The following is a 20070-nucleotide window of genomic DNA, read 5'->3' as shown; positions in this document are numbered from 1 at the left end:
GCTCTCCCTGTAGTCCACCAAGTTTGTACCTTAGACGTGGTATTCACCTAACTGGCCAAACCTGATGGTCTATTTCCATCTTTCCATGTTCCTTTTTTGCTTTCCCAAATGCTGTTTACCACTATGTACTGCATGCATTTTGAATTTACATTTGTTTTCATTCTTTAGGGCAGAGACACCAAAATTACCCTCTTGTCTGATGAAGGTATCAGACTTGCTTCCTGTTCCCATAGGCTGGGATTTCTCAAGCTATAGGTTCAGACATAAAAAGACACATTCATATCAGGCTTCCCATAACCTGTGACCACCTCCTCCCTACTCCAACCTTTGTCAGGATGAACTTGTAAAGTATGTTTTGATAAGTTACCCTCAGCATGACAATTAATGGCTCATCATGGCTTTCACGAGAATGGTCCTTATTGACCTGCCTTTCTCTATTGCATTTGTTTAATGTCTTATGGCTTTTTTCTTTCACTCTTTTTTTTTTTTTTGGTTTTTCGAGACAGGATTTTTCTGTGTAGCCCTGGCTGTCCTGGAACTCACTTTGCAGACCAGGCTAGCCTCGAACTCAAAGACCCATCTGCCTCTGCCTCCCAAGTGCTGGGATTAAAGGTGTGTGCCACCACCGCCCGGCTTCTTTCACTCTTAAACACACTCTACTCAAACTTACCAGTTAACCATGAAGCACCTAGCTACTACCTCTGTACCTATGATTCTGATAACATGCTCTCTGGAAGCTCCTTCTGTGTTGTTGACCTCATTATATTTGAGAGTGAATAAAGATACTAAGTCCTCTAGATAATTCTCACCATTTATCCCTCCCTTGCCTCTTAGCATCCTTGCTTTTATGCCCCTACTAACACACTTGTTCAGTTGTATTGTGTTCCTTTCTCACTGTGTCTTCCCTAGATCACAGTGTCCTTGAGTATTAGGATTAGGGTGTTCTTGCTGTTACTACGCTGTTTTATCTCTGAACTCATAGTTTAATAAACCCAAACATATGATGTGTTAAGGTAAAAAAGTTTATTGAATAATTCATCATTTTGATCTTGGAAAGTCTCTTTTATTTCAGTATCTCTGTGATCAGCATAAATATTAGTTCCTTTGTTATCAAACACCATAATAATTAAATGCTTAAAGGTAAGAAGCATAGTCATGCAATAACAAGGAAGGCTTTAAAGAGATGTTGAAAACATGAACTCTGTATGGAGCATTAAGAAATAGCTAAGAGTCTCATGAGCAATCTCCAAGTTAGAACACATTTCCCAAAATGCCGTTCGTACCTAGGCTTCTCATGAGGGCCTCTAATACACACCAGAATTATTAGAGCTCATATGATCCTTGTCTCACATGTAATCTAGTTTTCTCTTCCTGTTTGCTATACTATGTATATATTCAGACTGAAGAATACTTAATATAAACATAAACTTTGACTTTTCCTTCATATGAACCATAACTAAATCTAAGTCATCAATGTGGCTCATTCATTCTTTTAACTATAGAATTACAGCTTACTGGTTGCTACAGAGGCATACTGTAGCACACATGGATGTGGCCACCAAGGGAAGTCATCATTCTTTATTAGAAAATGCTCCTTAGCAGATGAATCAAAGCCTATTAAGCAAGGCCTTTGATTCAGAGCCCGTTCAATGAAACTAACATCCAGATAAACACAGAAGTCTCCAGACTGTCCATCTGAAGTTTAACTATGTCACATGTGAAAAGGCAAGTCTATAAACACTGACACCACTACCTCAGGGGCCAGAGAGCAGCCAGATGTGTCTGGAATAGCATCCCACAGCTTCACATCTGGGTCTCATCGTTCACAGCCACTTGCAGCTTTACTTTTCTTTCTTTTTTTTTCCATCTAAAAATATTTTAACTTGCTTGGCTTTCAAGTTTCTTTAGCAAACAGGCTGTGCGATGGTGAAAACTCCAGGAAAATGCCTTTGGCAAAGTTTTCAATAAGAGGAATTACAAGGTGTAAAAGGACTGACTTACATGTTATCTAATGCAGACTGGTATGATTTCAAAGTGTCTTCTTGTACTTCTTTTAAAAAAACTATTTGTTTGAGCATGTCTAGTCATATTTACTCATTATCAAGTTTCCAAGTAACTATGGAAATTTAAATGTTTAAAATTATACTTTTGAACAATTGTGAACTTTCTGGTTGCTTAATTACACATAAGGACTAGATTATCCTATATTTAATTTAGACGAATTTTACCCAGAAATTACTAACTTTTCTCTCAAGGCCAGTTATATCTTCAGGAGAAACAGAATCTAATATTTCCTGGGGTCAATAGAGCCAGAATTCTTTAAGTGGACCTCATGTTCTAGGCACTGAGCTGGGCACCGTCATAACTCACTTGTTACTCAGGTCTGTATAAAGAAGATAATGGTTTACTCATTTCTACAGGCAAAGAAGATGAATCCTTAGGTAAGTGACATGTTCTAAGTCATAATGCTCATGAATGACAGTGTGAGGAACCCTATGTAAATCAGTTGGGATCAAAGGCTTACATCCCTATATGTCCACTGTGGTATTGTGTTCACTACACAAATGAAATGTGCCATTAAGTACAGCATAGGACAAGACCATTCATGTTAACACTTCTGTTCTATAGGAGCTTACCCTTGGCTAGTGGGAAACATGATGCATGTAGGATAACATCAGCTCAAAATTAGAGCAAAAACAATGTGCTAGGAGGAAGGTATCACATGATTCTTTAGAAGCATGGGCATGTGCTGAGGGTGAAGATAGAAAAAGTGACTCTCAGTAGGGGTGGATGTTTCAATGAGACAGCTGGGAAGGACATCTAAGAAGCAAAAATGGTAAGAAGTCTCAAAAAACTAAAAATAAATTTAGCATATGATTAAGCTACACCACTCCTTGGCATGTGTCTAAAGAAATAGGCATCCTCTTTCCTGGATACCCACTCATTCATGTTCATTGCTGCCCTGTTCACAATAGTTAGGGAGCAGAAACAATCTAAATGTCCTTCTGTTGATGAAGGCATCATGAAAATGTTGTGTATACACAATGGATTGCTATACAGTTGTTTTTTGTTGTTGTTGTTTTTTCAAGACAGGGTTTCTCTGTGTATCCCTGGTTATCCTGGAACTCACTCTATAGACCATGCTGGCCTCGAACTCAGAAATCCCACTGCCTGCCTCTGCCTCCCAAGTGCATGCGTCAACACTGCCCAGCCTGCTATACAGATGTAAAAATAACAATTAAATCATAAATTTTTCAAGTAAATGGATGGACTGAGGAAAGATTATATTGCATAAAGTGATCCAGAAAAATAAACACTGTATATTCTTCCTCGTCTGCAGTTCCTGGTTCCATATCCTCAGGTGTGAGTATAAAGCATAGAGGAACTTCAGAAATAAGAAAAATAAAAAAGAGGTGATTGGGGGGTTGGAGAGAGAGAGAGAAAAGACATGATACAAGAGAGACATGGGCAGGGAGTTAATTAGGGAGAAGGTAGAGAAGCAAATCAGAAGGACAGAGATGGGGAGGGAAAAGTAACACTAACAATGTTTTAAAAACACAAGGAATTGTATAGTTTATGAACTTAAAGTGTAGTAAACTTGGCTCAACCCAGAGAACACAGACTGACAATAGATCGTTGCAATAACATGAGGTTTATTGATTCAACATGCGTGGCCAATGCACGTGGGGTTGCTCAACCATGCAAGGTGAGACAACAACGAACTCAGAAAGCACACATCTTTTATACTTTACAGAGGGCAGATTTCTGCAACAAGGCTAGCTGGCTTACTCTGGTTGATGGGAAACAGGACAAAGGATCTCATCAGGCATTGGTTGGCTTGTTCAGGGGGCTGTTCTTGGCTTAGTCAGCCAACTTTCCTATCCAGCTCTGCACCTGGCCTTGAAAAGTCCCTGGGAAGGGGCTGAGTAACTAGGTGGTGGTGGGGGAATTGTCATCAGCAAGGTCAGGGTGACACTTTGTGGTCTTTTTTGAAATTCACTACAGGGAGCAGTTGGGGGGTTCTTTCGAGGTTGCTAATTTTGTTTTCACATCATTGCGACTACCAGTTATTTTTGTTTTGGCTTTACATAGCTTAGTCAGAATGGCCTGGTCATTCTGTCTCAACATTCTGACCATCAAAACTTTGTTTTTACAGCATGCCCTTGGCTATCTCTGGAACACAGCTTCTTAGTGCTTCTCAGAAAACACTTAGCCAAGTGGCTGAAGCTGCTGCTTGCTACTCTAAAACTTTATTTCCACGCTGCTTGCTACTTACAAGAGTTCCCCCTTATTTTACTGTGAAATTTTATTTCTACATTCCCAGACCTCTGTTTTTCACTTTATTACTTCTAAAGCTATGTCACTTGAGCTGATAACACTGCCTATCCCTAAGAGCTGTAGACTAAAATCCTCCAGTACTAGGCATGAAACACCCTCTTTGGAGTTGCTGATCAGGTGAGTCCAAGAGACTCCCAAAGCAATATACTCTACTGCAGTTGCCATTGGTTGTTCCCCAGAGGGTGAAGGTAACCTCCTTTGCTAAAGACTGCAAGCACTTCAGACACAGGACTTGTAGGAGTTGAGCTAGATTTGACATGAACACCTTTTCCCTGAGGACTAGATTTTGAAATACCAGAAGATACTATGCAAGCTCCTATGGAAGGGGAACAGCCATAGTTTGGCCAAGCTGTGTTGCCTATGAATCACAGTGACCAGTAAAGCAAGATATCCCTAAAGTGCAGTAGTGACAGTCATATCTTAGCTTCAACCAAAGGCTGTCTAATTGGACTTAAGGCACATTTGCAGAAGGGAAATCATGCTTGGTATTGGAAAGGTAGCCAGCTTCCTGGGGCTGGTGAGATCAGGCATCTTAACCTGGGAATCCTTCCCATATTCAGTCATCAAATCCAGACATTATCGTGGATGCTAGCAAGTGCTGGATGACAGGAGCCTGATATCGCTGTCTCCTGAGAGGCTCTGACAGTGCCCGACTAATACAGAAGTAGAGGCTCACAGTCATCCATCAGACTGAGCACAGGGTCCCCAGTAAAGGAGCTAGAGAAAGGACCCAAGGAGATGAAGGGTTTGCAGTCCCCTAGGACAAACAACAATATGAACTAACTAGTACCCTCTGAGCTCCTAGGGACTAAACCACCAACCAAAGAGTACACATGGTAGGACTTATGGCTCCAGCAGCATATGTATAGCAGAGGATGGCCTAATATGTCATCAATGGGAGGAGAGGCCCTTGGTCCTGTGAAGGTTCTATGCCCCAGTGTAGGGGAATGCCAGGGCCAAGGATCGGGAGAGGGTGGGTTGGTGAGCAGGGGGAGGGGGAGATAACAGGGTTTTGTTTGTTTGTTTGTTTGTTTGTTTTGTTTTTTGTTTTTTGTTTTTGTTTTCCCGAGGGGAAACAAGGAGAGGAGATATCATTTGAAATGTAAATACTAATCCAATTTAATTCCCAACTTCATTTGGGATACTTATCTTTATATCCACACAAACAAATGTAGTTCTCATATCTCATCAAAGAAGCCTCTCTTTATAGCAGACAGAACCATTATAATACGTCATGCCTGTTCAAAATATAACTGATCATGGGGTGCTTGCATCCAGTTGAAGCATCTACAACATAATTCCTGCATCTAAGGCTTGAGAGAACTTGAGTAAGACAGGTAGAGAAATTGTAAGACTCAGAGGACCAGAAAATGGCAGTGTGTCTCCTAGACATGACAGGAAAGCTACACACAAGATACCTCAACAATATGTCTACCTAAACAGGAGACGAAAAATAACAACAATAAACATGCTATCATGAAAGAAGGAAATCTCATGGGTTGGTAGCTCTAGACAAAGAACTACAGGCAACTAAGAAGTGATGAGAGAGGGAGAATTACTTGTCCCCAGGGATGAGGCCCCTAATTGGTTATTCAGTCCTTGAAGTCATATAAATACAATAGGTTCAGCAGGTTCTATATACATATTTGTGCATATGTACATTTGTGTATATAGGTATGTGTGTGTATACATGTATGTGTATATGTGCATATGTGTATTTATGTATAAATGCAGATATGTATATATATGCAGATATGCACATGGGTATATATGTGTGTACACATGTATATGTGTATGTGCATATGTGCATATATATTTATGCAGATATGTACAAATGTACATATGTGTGCATATGTATGAGTATGTATATATATGTATACCCATGTATATATGTATATACATATATGTGCATATATATATTCAAAGGACATGAATATAAGAGGGAACAAGGTAGGCAGACACATGGAAGTGGGAAGGGGGAGGAAAGGGAAGAAGGAGATAGTACAAAAAGTAAATTGTTCAATAAATATAACCAACCTTTACAAATGATAAAAATGATTATAATAACTCTATATTCTGAGACTAGATGTAGAGAGGCCAGCAAGGAGTCTAAGCTAGGCAAGAAAAGGAACACAGCGTGAAGTGCTCATCAACTCCAAGTGGTGATGGCCTTGAATTAGTGCTAGTCAGGACTCTCTTTTGCTTCTCCAAACCTGACTGAATTCATAACTAGACAGAGTTTTGAAGACTATTCAGGTTAGTGTCTTGTGTGGCTAGGAGATTGAAGGACGGATTTTACATAGGAGAGGGGTACATACATACTGTGTGTCCAATGTAAAATCTGACTTTATACACACACTTACACATTGGCTGTAGACAGTATTCTTGTGCTAAACATTTCTGAATAGATGGAAGAGTAGCCAGAGTGTTAAGTGGACAGATTGTTTTTATGTGAGAATAGTGTTTATATGATATTTATTGCAAAATTAGAGCATTATTGCCTACTGAATTCAAAATATAAAGCAGAATTATCTCTCATGTTTCTTTCCTTTTCTCTCTGCGGTCCCATTTTCTTTTACACAAGAAAATCCAAGGCCTTCCTGCCATTACACCGTAGCCTATATCACATTGTTCTTTTTTGCCCTACTATGTCCAAGTGTGCCTACTCCAATTCAGAGTGTCTCTTTATCTCAGAAGCATGAAAAGCTGGTTCTTTGAACTCACAAAAGTGTTAAAACACAGAATTTTAGGGATTCTATTTTTTAAAGAAATTTTCTAATTCATGCCTTACAATTTCAAATCAATTCCCATAGTGTAGACAGGAGAGAGAGAGAGAGAGAGAGGAAGGAGGAAGAGGAGGAGGAGGAGGAGGAGGAGGAAGAGGAGGAGGGGAGGAGCAGAGAGGAAGAGGGGGAAAGAAAGGGAGATATAAGAGAAATTCCCTGGAGGAATTTCTATGCTTTCCAGTTTCACTTCCTTAGACACACATGCCACATGGGAAGGAACTTTTGTGGAAACAAACCCATGCAACCACACATGGAGGCTGGGGTAGCCCAACAGTCTCTTCAGAGAGCGTTAGCAGCTGACTTGGGAACCACTAGCAGTTGCCTTGGTTGGGGGATGTGTCAGATAAAGCTTCTGTGTGATTTCCAGACCATGAATAAGTGAACACTCCAAGCTAAGTGTTTCCTAAGGCTTGGATCTGATTTCTCTGAACACCAGGCCATGCTCACAGACCACCCACACACTGCAGAGAGACTGAGCAAGCTTAACTGTCTTAGTCTTTGTACAGTCGTGGTCTCTGTGCTCTGTTGTTTGGATATCAAAGAGGGTGCAGGAGCAGAGGACTCCCACCCAATTGGTGGCTACTGACCATACAGTTATGGGGATCACACTCGCCCCCAATTCCCATTGAGATTAAATGAGACCCTTGTTATATCCCATTGCTTATCTACCCACATCATTTTCTCCTTTTGTGCCCAGGTCAGTCTTCTGAGAGGTGACCAGAGAGTGGCCCCCTCATATACTCCACTCTGAAACAACATTTGTTGTCTGTCTGGACCACTTATCACTCTCAAACTCTTCTTGTTTCAGCTTCATAAGCACTTTTCTTTGAGGGGAAAAGCAGTTAAAACTTATGCAGTAGAGCATTGCAAGGCTTGATATGGGCTATCCTGTCCCCGAGTGAAAGTGAGCGAGTTACTTAGCATTTACTGAGCCTCAGTTTCTTCAGCTATAGCTTGCAAATCTTGATAATGACTGTTTTATATAATTCCCTTGATGGTGAAATAAGATGACGCTTTCAAGGCATTTGCTATAGTGCTTGGCATGCAAATTATACAGATAAAAACAAAATCATGAGCTCAAAATTCAGACCACATGCATTCGAATTCTGACTTCACCACAACTTAACTGTGTGCTTTTATACATTTCGTAGCTGCTCAGTGCTGGGCATAGTGACTCCTGTATAGTCAACAGGTTAGGTTGTCAACTCATCAAGTTGGTCAGTAGGAAAGCAAGAGTGACTACACTTAAGAAACTCCCTGTAAAGAATGGTCTGGCTGCTTGTTTGTTTCCAGGAGCATATTCATTCATAAGTACCAATAGCTGAACGGATAATTAACCCTCCAAACTTCCGAAAAATGTGAACAAAAACCAGTGGGCAGAAAGAAGAGAGTCCTATATTAGTAAATATATCCAAAATAAAATAACAATTATCTTTTTTACCATACAAATATCATAAAAACACAAGTCAAGTTTGTCTGGCCAGCACTAATTCTTACCTGGAGAGACCAGTCCATACATGTGACCACCCGATGCTTAGACCAATGCTCGTCGTAGAACTGACGGTTGAAGGAGAGGTTGGCTCCAGCCTGCACATCCCTAAGGTAGGTTAAGTAACAGAGGTAAAAGTGAGGTTCCAGAACAGAGGTGTGTCTAGACACTAGCACATGACCACAAGTACATGAATTAAAGATATTCTCCTTTACAAAATGCTCTTTCTACTGGCTCAGAAAGTCTTTTAGTGTTTGTTCTGATCCTGCTGTAAATGTCAAATTTGTTTTAGCTTATCTTAGTCAGTCTTGAAATATTTTCTTCCCTCTAATTGTCCCTAGCCTGAAGCAGGGCTATTAAAAACTTCCCTCAGCCAGCAAAAGTGCTCAGCAGATAAAAATACTTGTGCAGGTCTGATATTCCACATTCAGTTCCCTGATCCTTTGGTAGAAGGAGAACCTGACTCCCAAGGCTTGCCTCTCACTTCTACTTGAGTATACACACTATACACACAGTAAGATTAAATAGAAACATGTAAATCTCTCTGCTCTTAGAGGGGCATAAAATGAAGGGAGTTTCTTGCTATCAATAACTTCTGTACTATTAGGCCCCTAATGGTATCCATGTCTCCATCTGTGAATTGTGATTGGCCTTCGTGGCTGCCTCCTTGAGTAACAGTAGGTGATCATTTCTGCTATGAGACAGGTATGGTGGCGAGCTGGGGAATCACAAGAGTATTCCAGTCATTACCCGTGTCAGTCATTGACCAAAGGACCACTGGGCCTCAGAGGACTGACTGCAAGTTGGCCAGTGTGTATTTGGCTAACGTTCACCTGACCTTGGTACTGCCTTCAAAGAATTCTGCACTGGTCATTCAGTTCCTTCAAGGGCCTGTGTGCTTAAATTGAGTAATGCCTGTTCTGTTCCAGCCGCTACTGGATATGCAAAAGAATCTGCCTAAACTGCTTTGGTTTCATTCAGTCCAGGAGTCTGTCTACAGTCACCCTTTCTCCATTCACTTTACTCCACTATGTTCCATCAGTACTATTTTTCTTGGTAGCTCTTGTTCAGAACAAGTAGCCTAGCTTCAGAAAATATCTAAGTTCTGATGAGCTGACATAGCAAGGTTTCCGTGTCCACCCCTTTGTTCCTAGAACCCATTAATCCTAGGGCAGCTCTAGGTAAGATGGATGTTACTCAGTCCTGTTAGAAAAGCAGTATGGTAGTGGGCCAATGTACTCAGATAGAAAGGGAGACTGTCACAACCATCTGAGCCACTAGAAATGGCTTTTTAAAAAGAAGCTAATTATTGGTAGAGCATGCAAATTTCGGCTGCTTATCTCCTCGGTGCAGTTTAACCATGCCAAACTGTTGAGAATGTTTTCAGAACACTGCTTGAAATTAAATAATTACCATGCCTCTGCTATAATAACCATATCATTTTGTCCTTTAAGAATGCATTTGAATTTGAAGTTTAGACATAGTTAAAAAAAATCAAATTTGATGCAAAAAAGCAGGCTACCTACCTTCACACATTGTTCCCAGACAAAATCTATAGGAACAATCCAACTATGTCTGCTTCATAAGAGTCTTATAAAGTGGTACCGATACCCCATGGAGATGGCTGGCAGCTCCTGTCCTTTCTAACATATAAATCACAGGAGTGGAGAAAGTCATGTGGACTCCCTGTCCCCTAAGTTCTTTGGATAGATTTGGTTTGTTTTATCTGTAAATGTCTCTTTGCCGTATGCGTTTCCGATAATATGCACATGTAACACATGCACAACCTTATAGGACTAAAAGGACGATGCATGTTCCAGACTGCTTCTTACCTCTCTTGTTTCCCTATATAGCTCTTGTTTATTTTCTCCAGTTTCCTGTTTGTTTAGCCAGCAAGAGTCAATCTAGCAGATCTACTACAGATCTCCCCTAGCTGCACAGGGGAATGTTTCCTCAAAGGACAATGTGTATGGCTCTGTCTCTATCACCTGGACTGGACTGCTGATATCAAGTTCAAAAGAATTTCATAGGGGCACATGATAATTACAAGGAAATGCTAAGCCAGAAGTTATAAACAAAGCCAACAGTCAAAGATAGTTGGTAAGATCAGACCTGGAATTCCATATTCCTCTCATTTGCTAGACTTAGGGTTTGCCTAGTAAGTGCATAAATGTATCTAAAATCAATGAGTTAAGCTGGGCTAGCATCCGGACGAAGCAGTGAAGAAACTGAGCCTAGACTATCAGTTGAGTCCAGTGCAGGACCAGCTTAGGCAGCCCAGAGGGATCCCACATCCTACAAAAGAGTACTAAGGCAATCGAAACCACAATTTATCACACTACGTCCTTCAAAATGTATAATAAGCAACAAACCCATCTTTCTCCTCCAGCTCTCGACCGCTGTAGTCAAAAAAGATGTCAGAGTCCTCAGCTAGAGCTCTTTCAATCACTCGGATTGTTCGGTCAAAGAAGATGAGGAATTCCTCTGAGTGCAGGATCTGCTGTTTTTCTTCCTCCGTCAGCTCTCTAGGAGGGGCTTTTTATGCAAGACAGGTTGTTATGAAGGAAATGGGACAATTTAAAACTGTTCCATAGAAATCCTGCCCTTGAAAGAACTTGCTTATCCAGGGAGAGATAATACACAGGAAAGCAAACCATTGTTAATTAGGATGATAAATCATTCTCAAACTCTTGCCAAAGGCATTTGTAGCTCTTCTCCCTAAAAGATTTCATATCTCATCTACTTGCTATTTTGAAGAAGTAAAAATTATTATAAGTAAAAAAGTAGGTTGACATTTTTTAAGATATCAGTGCTAAATGTCATTTGCTTTCAAAATGAACTGGAAAAAACTTAAATAAGTCAGAAAAAATACATGAATAAGCTCTTACTCATTAGAGCCTATCTGTGAACCGTGCAGATGTGTATTCTGCTCTCCACTGGGTAAATTCTACTTGACTTGGGATGGCTATCCGGGAAACCGACATCCTTAGAGAAGGTATGTCCTTCCTAGTCTGAAGTCACACAGGGCTCCTCTGAAACATACCACAGTTTCTTTTATTACTTAGAGTAGTTATTTTATTTTAATTCTATCTGGTTATATTTGAATATACAAAATAAGAATGGGAGATGAAATAACTGACCTCAAAGTCTATAAGCAAATTCTATAAGCAATTCCTTCAGCAACACTTTCCACATAAAACTGTAGGGATGAGATTAGGACCTCTCCCAGACTGGAGAAAGCCTAGGAGCAGACATTTTCAGCTGAAACTTTATGGTCTCTAGAAACCCCATTTCTACCCCTGAACAGACAGCCAGGGGACAGTTGATCCATCACTTTTAATGAAAACACTAGATATTTGTTAACCAATTAAAATCGAAGTTAGTGTCCTGGATGAGCTAGCTTTTCTCTGAGCTTCACAAGACTCCAGAGTATATCCACAATCAAGACCAGGTTCTCCCTGGTCACACAATAAGAGGAATCTTTTAGGTGGCTAGCTGCTATATAACATTTTATAGAAGCTTATTGGACTTGATTAATGACTTTTTAAGGCCATTGTTCTAAGAAATCTGAATGACGAAGAAGCCCTTCTGTAGAATCACCACAGGGGATTTTCCTCTCCCCTTTGGGCTTTCCACTTCCTTGCCTCAGACCATGCCACTGAGAGTTTGAAAAGACACAAGATTCCATTCATAATAGTAAAACAATGAGAGTGGTTCTGATAGAGTTAATTCATAATTCAGAAATACTGCCTGGTTAACAATATGGCAAAATGGGATGTTTCAACTACAGCAGAAGAGCTGCAACACAACCCACTCATCATCTCTGGCGGTCCCGAACAGAATCAGATCTCTCAGGTGCTAGAGCCCTAAAATTGCTGGGTGTACTGAGACTTTCCAAAATCCCCTTCAAGCTTAACTGCACAGGCTTGCCCAGATGCTAATCTGCAAAATAGGAAGCTGGTGATGTCTAGATTCAGAATTCAGAATAGGATTTGGTAGAGGCCATTGAAAATGAGGAGAACGCTACCAAACCACCATTTTGCCAGCCATTTACTAGCTCTTACTCTTGCTCATCTGAGCTTAAACTCTGAGCAGTAGTCCAGTCTAAAAATAATAATAATAAAATAAACAAAAACCCCAGAATAGATAAGCATCAAGAATAAGTGATCAAGAACTAATCTTTTAGTGTATTTTCCTAGTCTCTTTGTGAAGCTTAAATTATCTCTTTGATGAGTACAGTGAAGCTACAAAATGTAACCAGGTGAAACAAAGACCAAAGCTATAAAATGCTAGGTCCAGTTGGTTCGGTTAATATTGAATTATTCGGTAATACATGAATTACCCTCACCAAACAAAGCTCGGTTGAGCCAAGCAAAATGTCTTTTTAAAAGATTTAGTCACGGTTACTGTTCATAGATGACTCAAGACATTCTTGGGATTAAATAAAGTAGCAGGAGCTTCTCCCTTTACCCTCCTGAAAAAAAAAAAAGAAAGAAAGCAAGAAAGAAAAGAAAAGAAAATCTACTCTCTGTTTATCTTTTTGAACCACATCTATTTCACCCTGTATCTCTTCTTACAAGTCTATTACCTTGAATAAAAAATACTATCTGTGTAATTTTCCGTAATTTTTTCTTCCCTACAGCTTATTGTCACTTTGATCTCAGCTTTCAGGACATACAACCTCTTCTTCGGGAGGAACATAAATGGCTGATCAAAGTGACCTTCAGAGGCTTGAGTGCAGGTAGGCAAACCAGCCGCCTCTCCAGACAGCATCCTTAACAATGCAATGTTTGGCCCGAAATCAAATTGCTACTGAACCAAAACAAAGGATACACTTTATGTTAAGCTTTGATGTCTAACAGGGATCAAATGACATGATTTGTTTGCACAAAATAATAACATGCATGTGCAGATGAGCGCTTTCAAAAAGTCATAAACAATATTCAACTTACAAATTAAATACAATCATACTTACTTTTGATTAAAACTAATCTCCCAATGCTTAGGAAATATTTAAATTGGTGTTCTTACAATGTAAATGAGAAACTAATGGAGTACCCAGTTAAAAGAGGCACCAAGAAATAAAAACCTCTTGGACAGAAAAATAAAGTGTTAGTCAATGGAATCCACTATGCTTTAAATACAGAGATGAAAAATATCCCGTCAGTAGTATCTTTTCCCCAGACACACTCCCAAGTTGCCCTTGGGACATCTTTCTGCTGCTCTTAAGACATCTTTCTGCTGTCTCTTAAGTCCAATGAGTTATATATCTCTATATAATATGCATGCATATATATTAAAATATGTTCAAGGTAGATGTAAAAAAGGTAGAATTAATTTTCATCAAAAGAGCACATCACATCAGAGCAAAATGTGGGTATGGATTATATAATATTTTATTTAGCTTCACAACATAAAACATAAAGAATTCCTTTCAGGAGCTGATGGCTCATAATTCTTTATGTATTTATAGTGTCCTTTAAAAAGAAGAATCTGTGTGAAAAGTAGACTACATATATATGACTTGCATAGTATCCAAAGAACAAGATAATCTATAAATGTATTCAGTTACATTTACCCTGAATAGCATCTATGAAAGAGATGACTCACACTCATGAAATTATATGAGCTAGTGACATGCAAAATTAAAACCTAGTACAAATTTTATTCAGGATCTGCTTTTTATTACTTAATTATACAATGTTAATTTCCCTTAGTCTTATGTATGAAATCTTACATTTTTCATGCACCCTTTAAGATGGTTCTATCCCACTGACTCTGTTTTCGTTTGTTTTCTCGTTCTTGACTTACAAATATGTATTGAGCTTCTTTTTAATTGGTCCCATTTACAATATCTTCTTTCTTTTGTTTCTAGGGTTCTTAGAACATTTGCCTCAACAAAGACAACATGTCCATAATGAAGCTCACAACTTACAGCAAACATTTTAATTTCAGTGTGTGTGTGTGTGCGCGCGCGCGCGCACACGCGTGCGAAAATTAGAAGTCAATGTCAGGTGTCTTTCTTAATCATTTTCCCATTTTTGCTACAGGAAATCTCAACCTCTCCAGTTGTCTAGATGGGCCATCTAGATCCTGGGTCATCTACCTGTCTCTGCCTCTCCAGTGCCTGAATTATTGGCAAAGGGCCACTCTACCTGGTTTTGTACATGGGTGCTGGGAACATAAACTCAGGTCAAGTATGAATTGCATATAGTTTATTGACTAAGCCACCTCCCCAGCCCCATAATCTCATTTTAAGTCTAAATTTATTTCTAAAATACCCACTTTATAAATGGCTTGCCTTGTTTTTACAATCCAGCATTACATTGGAATATAAAAACATGGTGTTTAAAAGATGTTTTGCAAGACTATCTAAAAGATAAAAATAAGCAATCTATGCAGCCAGTGAAAACATGAGATGAAATGGGGGCAAATGGCCCTAATGGAGATTTTACAGTACAATCAGTTCATAAACAACAGCAGGGAACCAAATGAAACTAACACAGACAGACGTTGTCTCTGAAGCTAACTTGCGGCTTATGGCTTCATTTGAATTTACAGGACTGAGGGGCTCTATGCCTCTTACTCCGAATCCCTTAAACTGACTCTGCCATGGAGAGTTTCAAAGTTTTGATGAAAAGTTAGAAAGCTATCCTGCAACTTTGTATATTCTTTGTGCAAAAAAGTGCACATGGCAAAAATAGTAAATCAAAACTATTTCCTTTATACTCAAGGTATCTTGGTGTCAGATGGAGAAATAAGTAAAAAACAAACAAATAAAAACCTAGTGCATATTGAATTTTCCATGTCTTACTACGTTTTTCTTCATGAAGAAGAAATAAAGGAAGGAGGAGGAGAAAGAGGGTGAGGAGAAAGAAGAGGAAGAGGAGAAGAAGAGGGAAGGAAGGGAGGGAGGGGTGGAGAGAGATAGATTTCCCAAAAATGTGTTCCTTGGTTTGAAGCTGTATGTCAAGTTTTAGCCCAGAGCAAATTTTTATGGCTGAGTACTAAGTCCCCTAAAGGCAGGGTTCCCGCGGGAAGTGCTGACACAGCCCTACTCCACAGTCCAGTGAATGGCGCCACAATTAGATCTGCTGCAGATTCTTTTAAAGGTTTGCAAAATACTGTCTTGCTTAGAGGGGGGAAAAAAGCCAGATAGTTTGATGCTAACATAAACATGCTTTTAACCCATTATGTGCTAATTTGCAGAAACGCCATTAATGGAGAACGAGGCACACGGTGCTGCGGTAACAGGAAATGTTCTTTCAAGCTTCTTTTTGACTTTGAGTATGGCTTTAATCAATTCCATAAAGCATGGGGAGCAGTTAAAACTGAAGGGTGTTTTTGCTTGGAACTTAAGAAGGAGGTGCTTGGCTTGGCCAGGAAGAGGGTGTGGAGATTGGGGTTGGGGGTGGTGTGGCAGGGTGAATCTCTGCCAAAGCCTACCAGGAACTGCAAGGTTGTATATCGCAGGGCATGTTTTAAGCTGTTTTGTAAAAGGAAACAGAATGTGTTTCAATAGATCCTAGCTTATTTTGTCCCTGTCTTTACCTGTGATAAAGGCATTCACTTCATTGCTTTTTTAAAATAAGATGATTTTAGTAGAGGTTGAAATATGAAATCACTCCTATGGAATCTGTTTAGAGTTTTGAAAAATAGTAAACCCAATGCTTTCTCTGGATGCGATGCGACTGTTAAGTCACTGAATCTTTTTCTTGTTCTCAGTCACTCTTGGAACCTTGCCTTCTTGATGCCTGAACCTGGGCCTGGCACTCACCTTACCAATGGCTCTCCAAAACAGGAACAAACAAAAAACCAAAAAACCAACCAACCAACCAACCAAACAAACAAACAAAAAACCTGTGTGCATCTTTTGATTTCAAAGCTATGGGCTATGGCAAAACTGAGCTCAGGGAACTGGGACACACAAGGCCATAACATCATGTGTACGGCACAGTTACAGACCTGGTACTGTAAGGCAAGACAACTAATAATAATTTGGCAAACATTTCTACAGTGCTTATTTTGTGCCAAGTTGTTCCATACTAGCCCCTTTGAGTCTTACATTAAAAAACAAACTCACGAGGTAGGTATTATCTCTGCTTGCCAGATGAGGAAACCAGAGCCAAAAGGAGGCATGTCAGCCAAGTTAGTCATTATTGATCCTGCAACTAATGAGTATCAGAGCCAAGATTTGATCCAGGCACCTTGGCTGCAGACCCCTTGCTTTTGACTCACTACTTTACACTGGTTTTTCTAGAAACTAGTTTGTATAAATATAATCAAGACAAAACTAAACACACATACAGAACTCAAATATGCCTTAGCAGGAGGAGATTTTTATCTTTAATCTCTCTTTTTAAAAAGATTTACTTATTTTTATTTTATCTGTATGGGTGTTTTGCGTGCATGTATGTCTATGCACTACTTGTGTGCCTGGTACCCACAGAGGCCAGAAGGTTCTGGATCTTCTGTAACTGGAGTTACAGATGGCTGTGGGCTGCTATGTAGGTGCTGAGAATCCAACTTAACTCCATTGGAAGAGCAGCAAGTGCTCTGAACTGCTTAGTCTTCTTTCTAGCCTTGGGACACAAGTTTTTAAAGTTAAGATGTGTCTCCACATCATATGTATACAAGCTTCTGCTAGGTGTGCATGGATGCAGCCTGTGGTAGCTATTCAGACTAAATGGATTTTTCTCATGAGAATGCAAGGAAGGAGAGCAAGACATACTCCTCAAAACTCTCAAATCAAAATCACGCACCAAGCCAGATCCATGGCCATTTTTTTAATAAAAAATACAAACTAAGATGCTTATTAGTTTTATGATGATCTGTACTTGATAAGACTAATTAGATATTTAGAAGAATCTTTTAAAGCCTTCTCCAGTTTTTCAAGGACCACTTGTCATATTTTTGGTAAAAATGACAACTCAAAATCTCTTTGTCTGAGAGTCTTAACATAGTAGATGAGAAAGAGAAATTTCTAAAGAAAAGTCATGAAGATTGCATTATGTTATTACATACAGGTTGTAGGTTCAACCTAAGTCTTAGCTCATGCGAGTTTCTACCTATGTCTTAGCTAATGCATTTCTTAAGTTATGTATCCTGGGGCAGTTTTTAAAATCGTTCTCTCTTAGTTCTCTGCCAGTACAATAATGATAGTAATAGTACACTCATCCAAAGGACATTTTGGTTAGTAGACAGTATTTTTTCACCTGCTTGGAGGTGAGGCAAGTTATTGTAAACCCTTAATCAAGGCCACTTTTTATTTTGTCTTCTTTTTCCTTCCAGTTCTGGGATCTGAACTCAGGGCCTTGTAGTTATTAAAAAAAAATGCTCTTCCACTGAACTAACTCCCCAGTGTTAAGTAACTATTATCGCTGAGATATGTGATTATTTGTCCTCGCAGGTGCAGAGTTGTAGAAGAACCCTTTAATCAGTAGAGAAATAATTGCTGTTACTGTTTCTATGTAGAATATTTGTAGAACTTAAGAACGAATTGATAAAATAATTGCAGATGATCCTTTTCCTCATGATTACCTTTTCTGGTTTAAGCTGGTAACTGATAGTCTGTGTTATGTTATCTCTGTGTTTAGTCATCACTCAATGGAATTGGGAGTAGCACCCAAGTTGCTTCCACTTGATTCATTTCAGTCAGCTTAGAAGCAACCAATTCTTGACCTGGTGATGATTCCAGTGTCTGTTTTCAACGGTAACGTACTGAGTCGTCATACCAAATCTTATACAAAGGGCACGTGAGCTTCAGCTTTGTTTGCTTCTATCATCTCTCACTTTGGTAAAAGAAAACAATAAAACCAAGTAATGGCTCAGCATCTGCCAACCATACCTCCCTCCATCTCCTTACCTTCTTTTGTCTCCTGCTTTTTGTCTGGATTTTCCTGTTCAGAATCATGACCAATTTTGGGTTCCACCATCTCCTCATCTTCCTCATCCTCTAGAAAGAAGAAAGAGAAAAATGCAATATTTTTCATCTTGAAAATCAAAGTCTTTGGCTGATGGTGGGAGGTAGAGGAAAGGGCAAAGTCCCAGTCGTTTAGGGCAACTTCGAAGTAAATCACTTCACAGAAAATGCCAGACAAATGTTCATGAATACTTGAATAAATTATCTTGCAAACAGACGTCTTTGAAAGGCTTCCAACCTGCTGGGAAAACTGCACCGAGTGGGCACCTGTTATGTTTCTCCCCAGACCCTGAACACATGGGATGCCTTGGAATTACCTTCCTGACCTCTGAAGAGTCTTTGGAGATGGCCCAGAAACAGGTCTGAAAATGCTTCCACCTGCAGTGCTTTCTGAGCAAGGGGGACACCTGCTACACACATGACTCATTTCCAATTTCATTTTTGCCAAATCAATTTGGTTTTGACCTACAGGAGAGGGTTAAAGATGGGTCCAACCTCAGGTCAAATGCCACTGGCGAGTAAACAAGCAGGGGTAGACCCCCAAAGTCAAAGCCACTGCTCTGGGAGAAAACAATCTATACCAAGGGGCATTTACAAATTCAAAACAATTCACGAATTCATGTGAATTTAATGAGCACTCACAAATGGGCCCAGGCAACTTCCATGGGCCAGATGTTACAGTGCCCTTTCTGCTCTATGCAAATGTGGGTCTCTCTCCACCTGCTTCCTTTAGAGGAGTGCTCAGGATCACTGACTGAATGAAACATAGGAGATTCAGGGAACAGAGCATCACCGGAAAATCTAACTCACAAATAGAAAATGAGAAAAAATACAGAAAGCTGTCCTCATGGGTTTTTACATTTATTCTAGTAATGTAAGTAGGTAGGTTATTTTGTTGGTTCTAGTGGAGTTTAAAAGAAATCCCTCCTTCTCCTACTTTCTACATGTTCATTTACTAAATTGGGACAGATTTCTTGTACGACTCCCATCCCTGTGTGGTACCTCCATCTCAGCAGATGCTAAGGACATAGCATCACAGATTATTCCCAAGCATGGAGAAAGGACATTATCAAGGATATATCAAAGAGCTAGTGTTCTGGTTTACGGAGGCTGCCTCCCCACCAAAAAAGTGGTCACCAGAAAAAGGCCACATGAAAGTGACCCTTGAGAATTAAGGAACTGAGTCATGCAAAGGTCTAGAGGAAGTAAGGTAATAGCCACGGCTTCTCTCTCATTCTGTGAGCCACAAGGTCAAGGTACACCTTCATTTATTTTGGTTTCGGTAGAGCTGTCTCACCTATATGCTCGCATCGTCACCATCTCAAAACTGGAGGCATTTCATCGAATGACTGCATTAGTCATCTTTAAATAGTAGAACAGTTTTGTCTTCCCAGATAGAAAGGTTTTTATTTTAAACTCTAGCTCTCAGAAGATTTTAAAAGCCTTCTACAATAGAAAGTCATGAAGAGTTTATTAGAAAAATATTATTCTATGAGGTGCTGGGCCATACAACAGGCTGTGATACAATGCGTAAG

The 20070-nt window shown here is 39.7% G+C and overlaps 1 protein-coding gene across 4 annotated transcripts in view; it reads right to left on the bottom strand.

Annotated features, from left to right (window-relative positions):
• The window catches only part of Dync1i1 (dynein cytoplasmic 1 intermediate chain 1), a 299060-nt gene that overhangs the window by 101642 nt on the left and 177348 nt on the right, over positions 1-20070 (bottom strand). For all 4 annotated transcript variants that reach the window (XM_031381127.1, XM_031381128.1, XM_031381129.1 and 1 more), the window contains 3 exons: positions 18479-18568; positions 10986-11148; positions 8622-8721 (listed from right to left, as the gene is read on the bottom strand). In XM_031381127.1, the coding sequence (XP_031236987.1) occupies positions 8622-8721; positions 10986-11148; positions 18479-18568 (353 nt within the window). The remainder of the gene's footprint in view (positions 1-8621; positions 8722-10985; positions 11149-18478; positions 18569-20070) is intronic.

Source organism: Mastomys coucha, unplaced genomic scaffold, assembly GCF_008632895.1.
Source record: "Mastomys coucha isolate ucsf_1 unplaced genomic scaffold, UCSF_Mcou_1 pScaffold20, whole genome shotgun sequence".
NCBI lineage: Eukaryota > Metazoa > Chordata > Mammalia > Rodentia > Muridae > Mastomys > Mastomys coucha.
The sequence above is the reverse complement of the archived record's forward strand: the minus strand, read 5'-3'. Positions and strand labels throughout refer to the sequence as shown.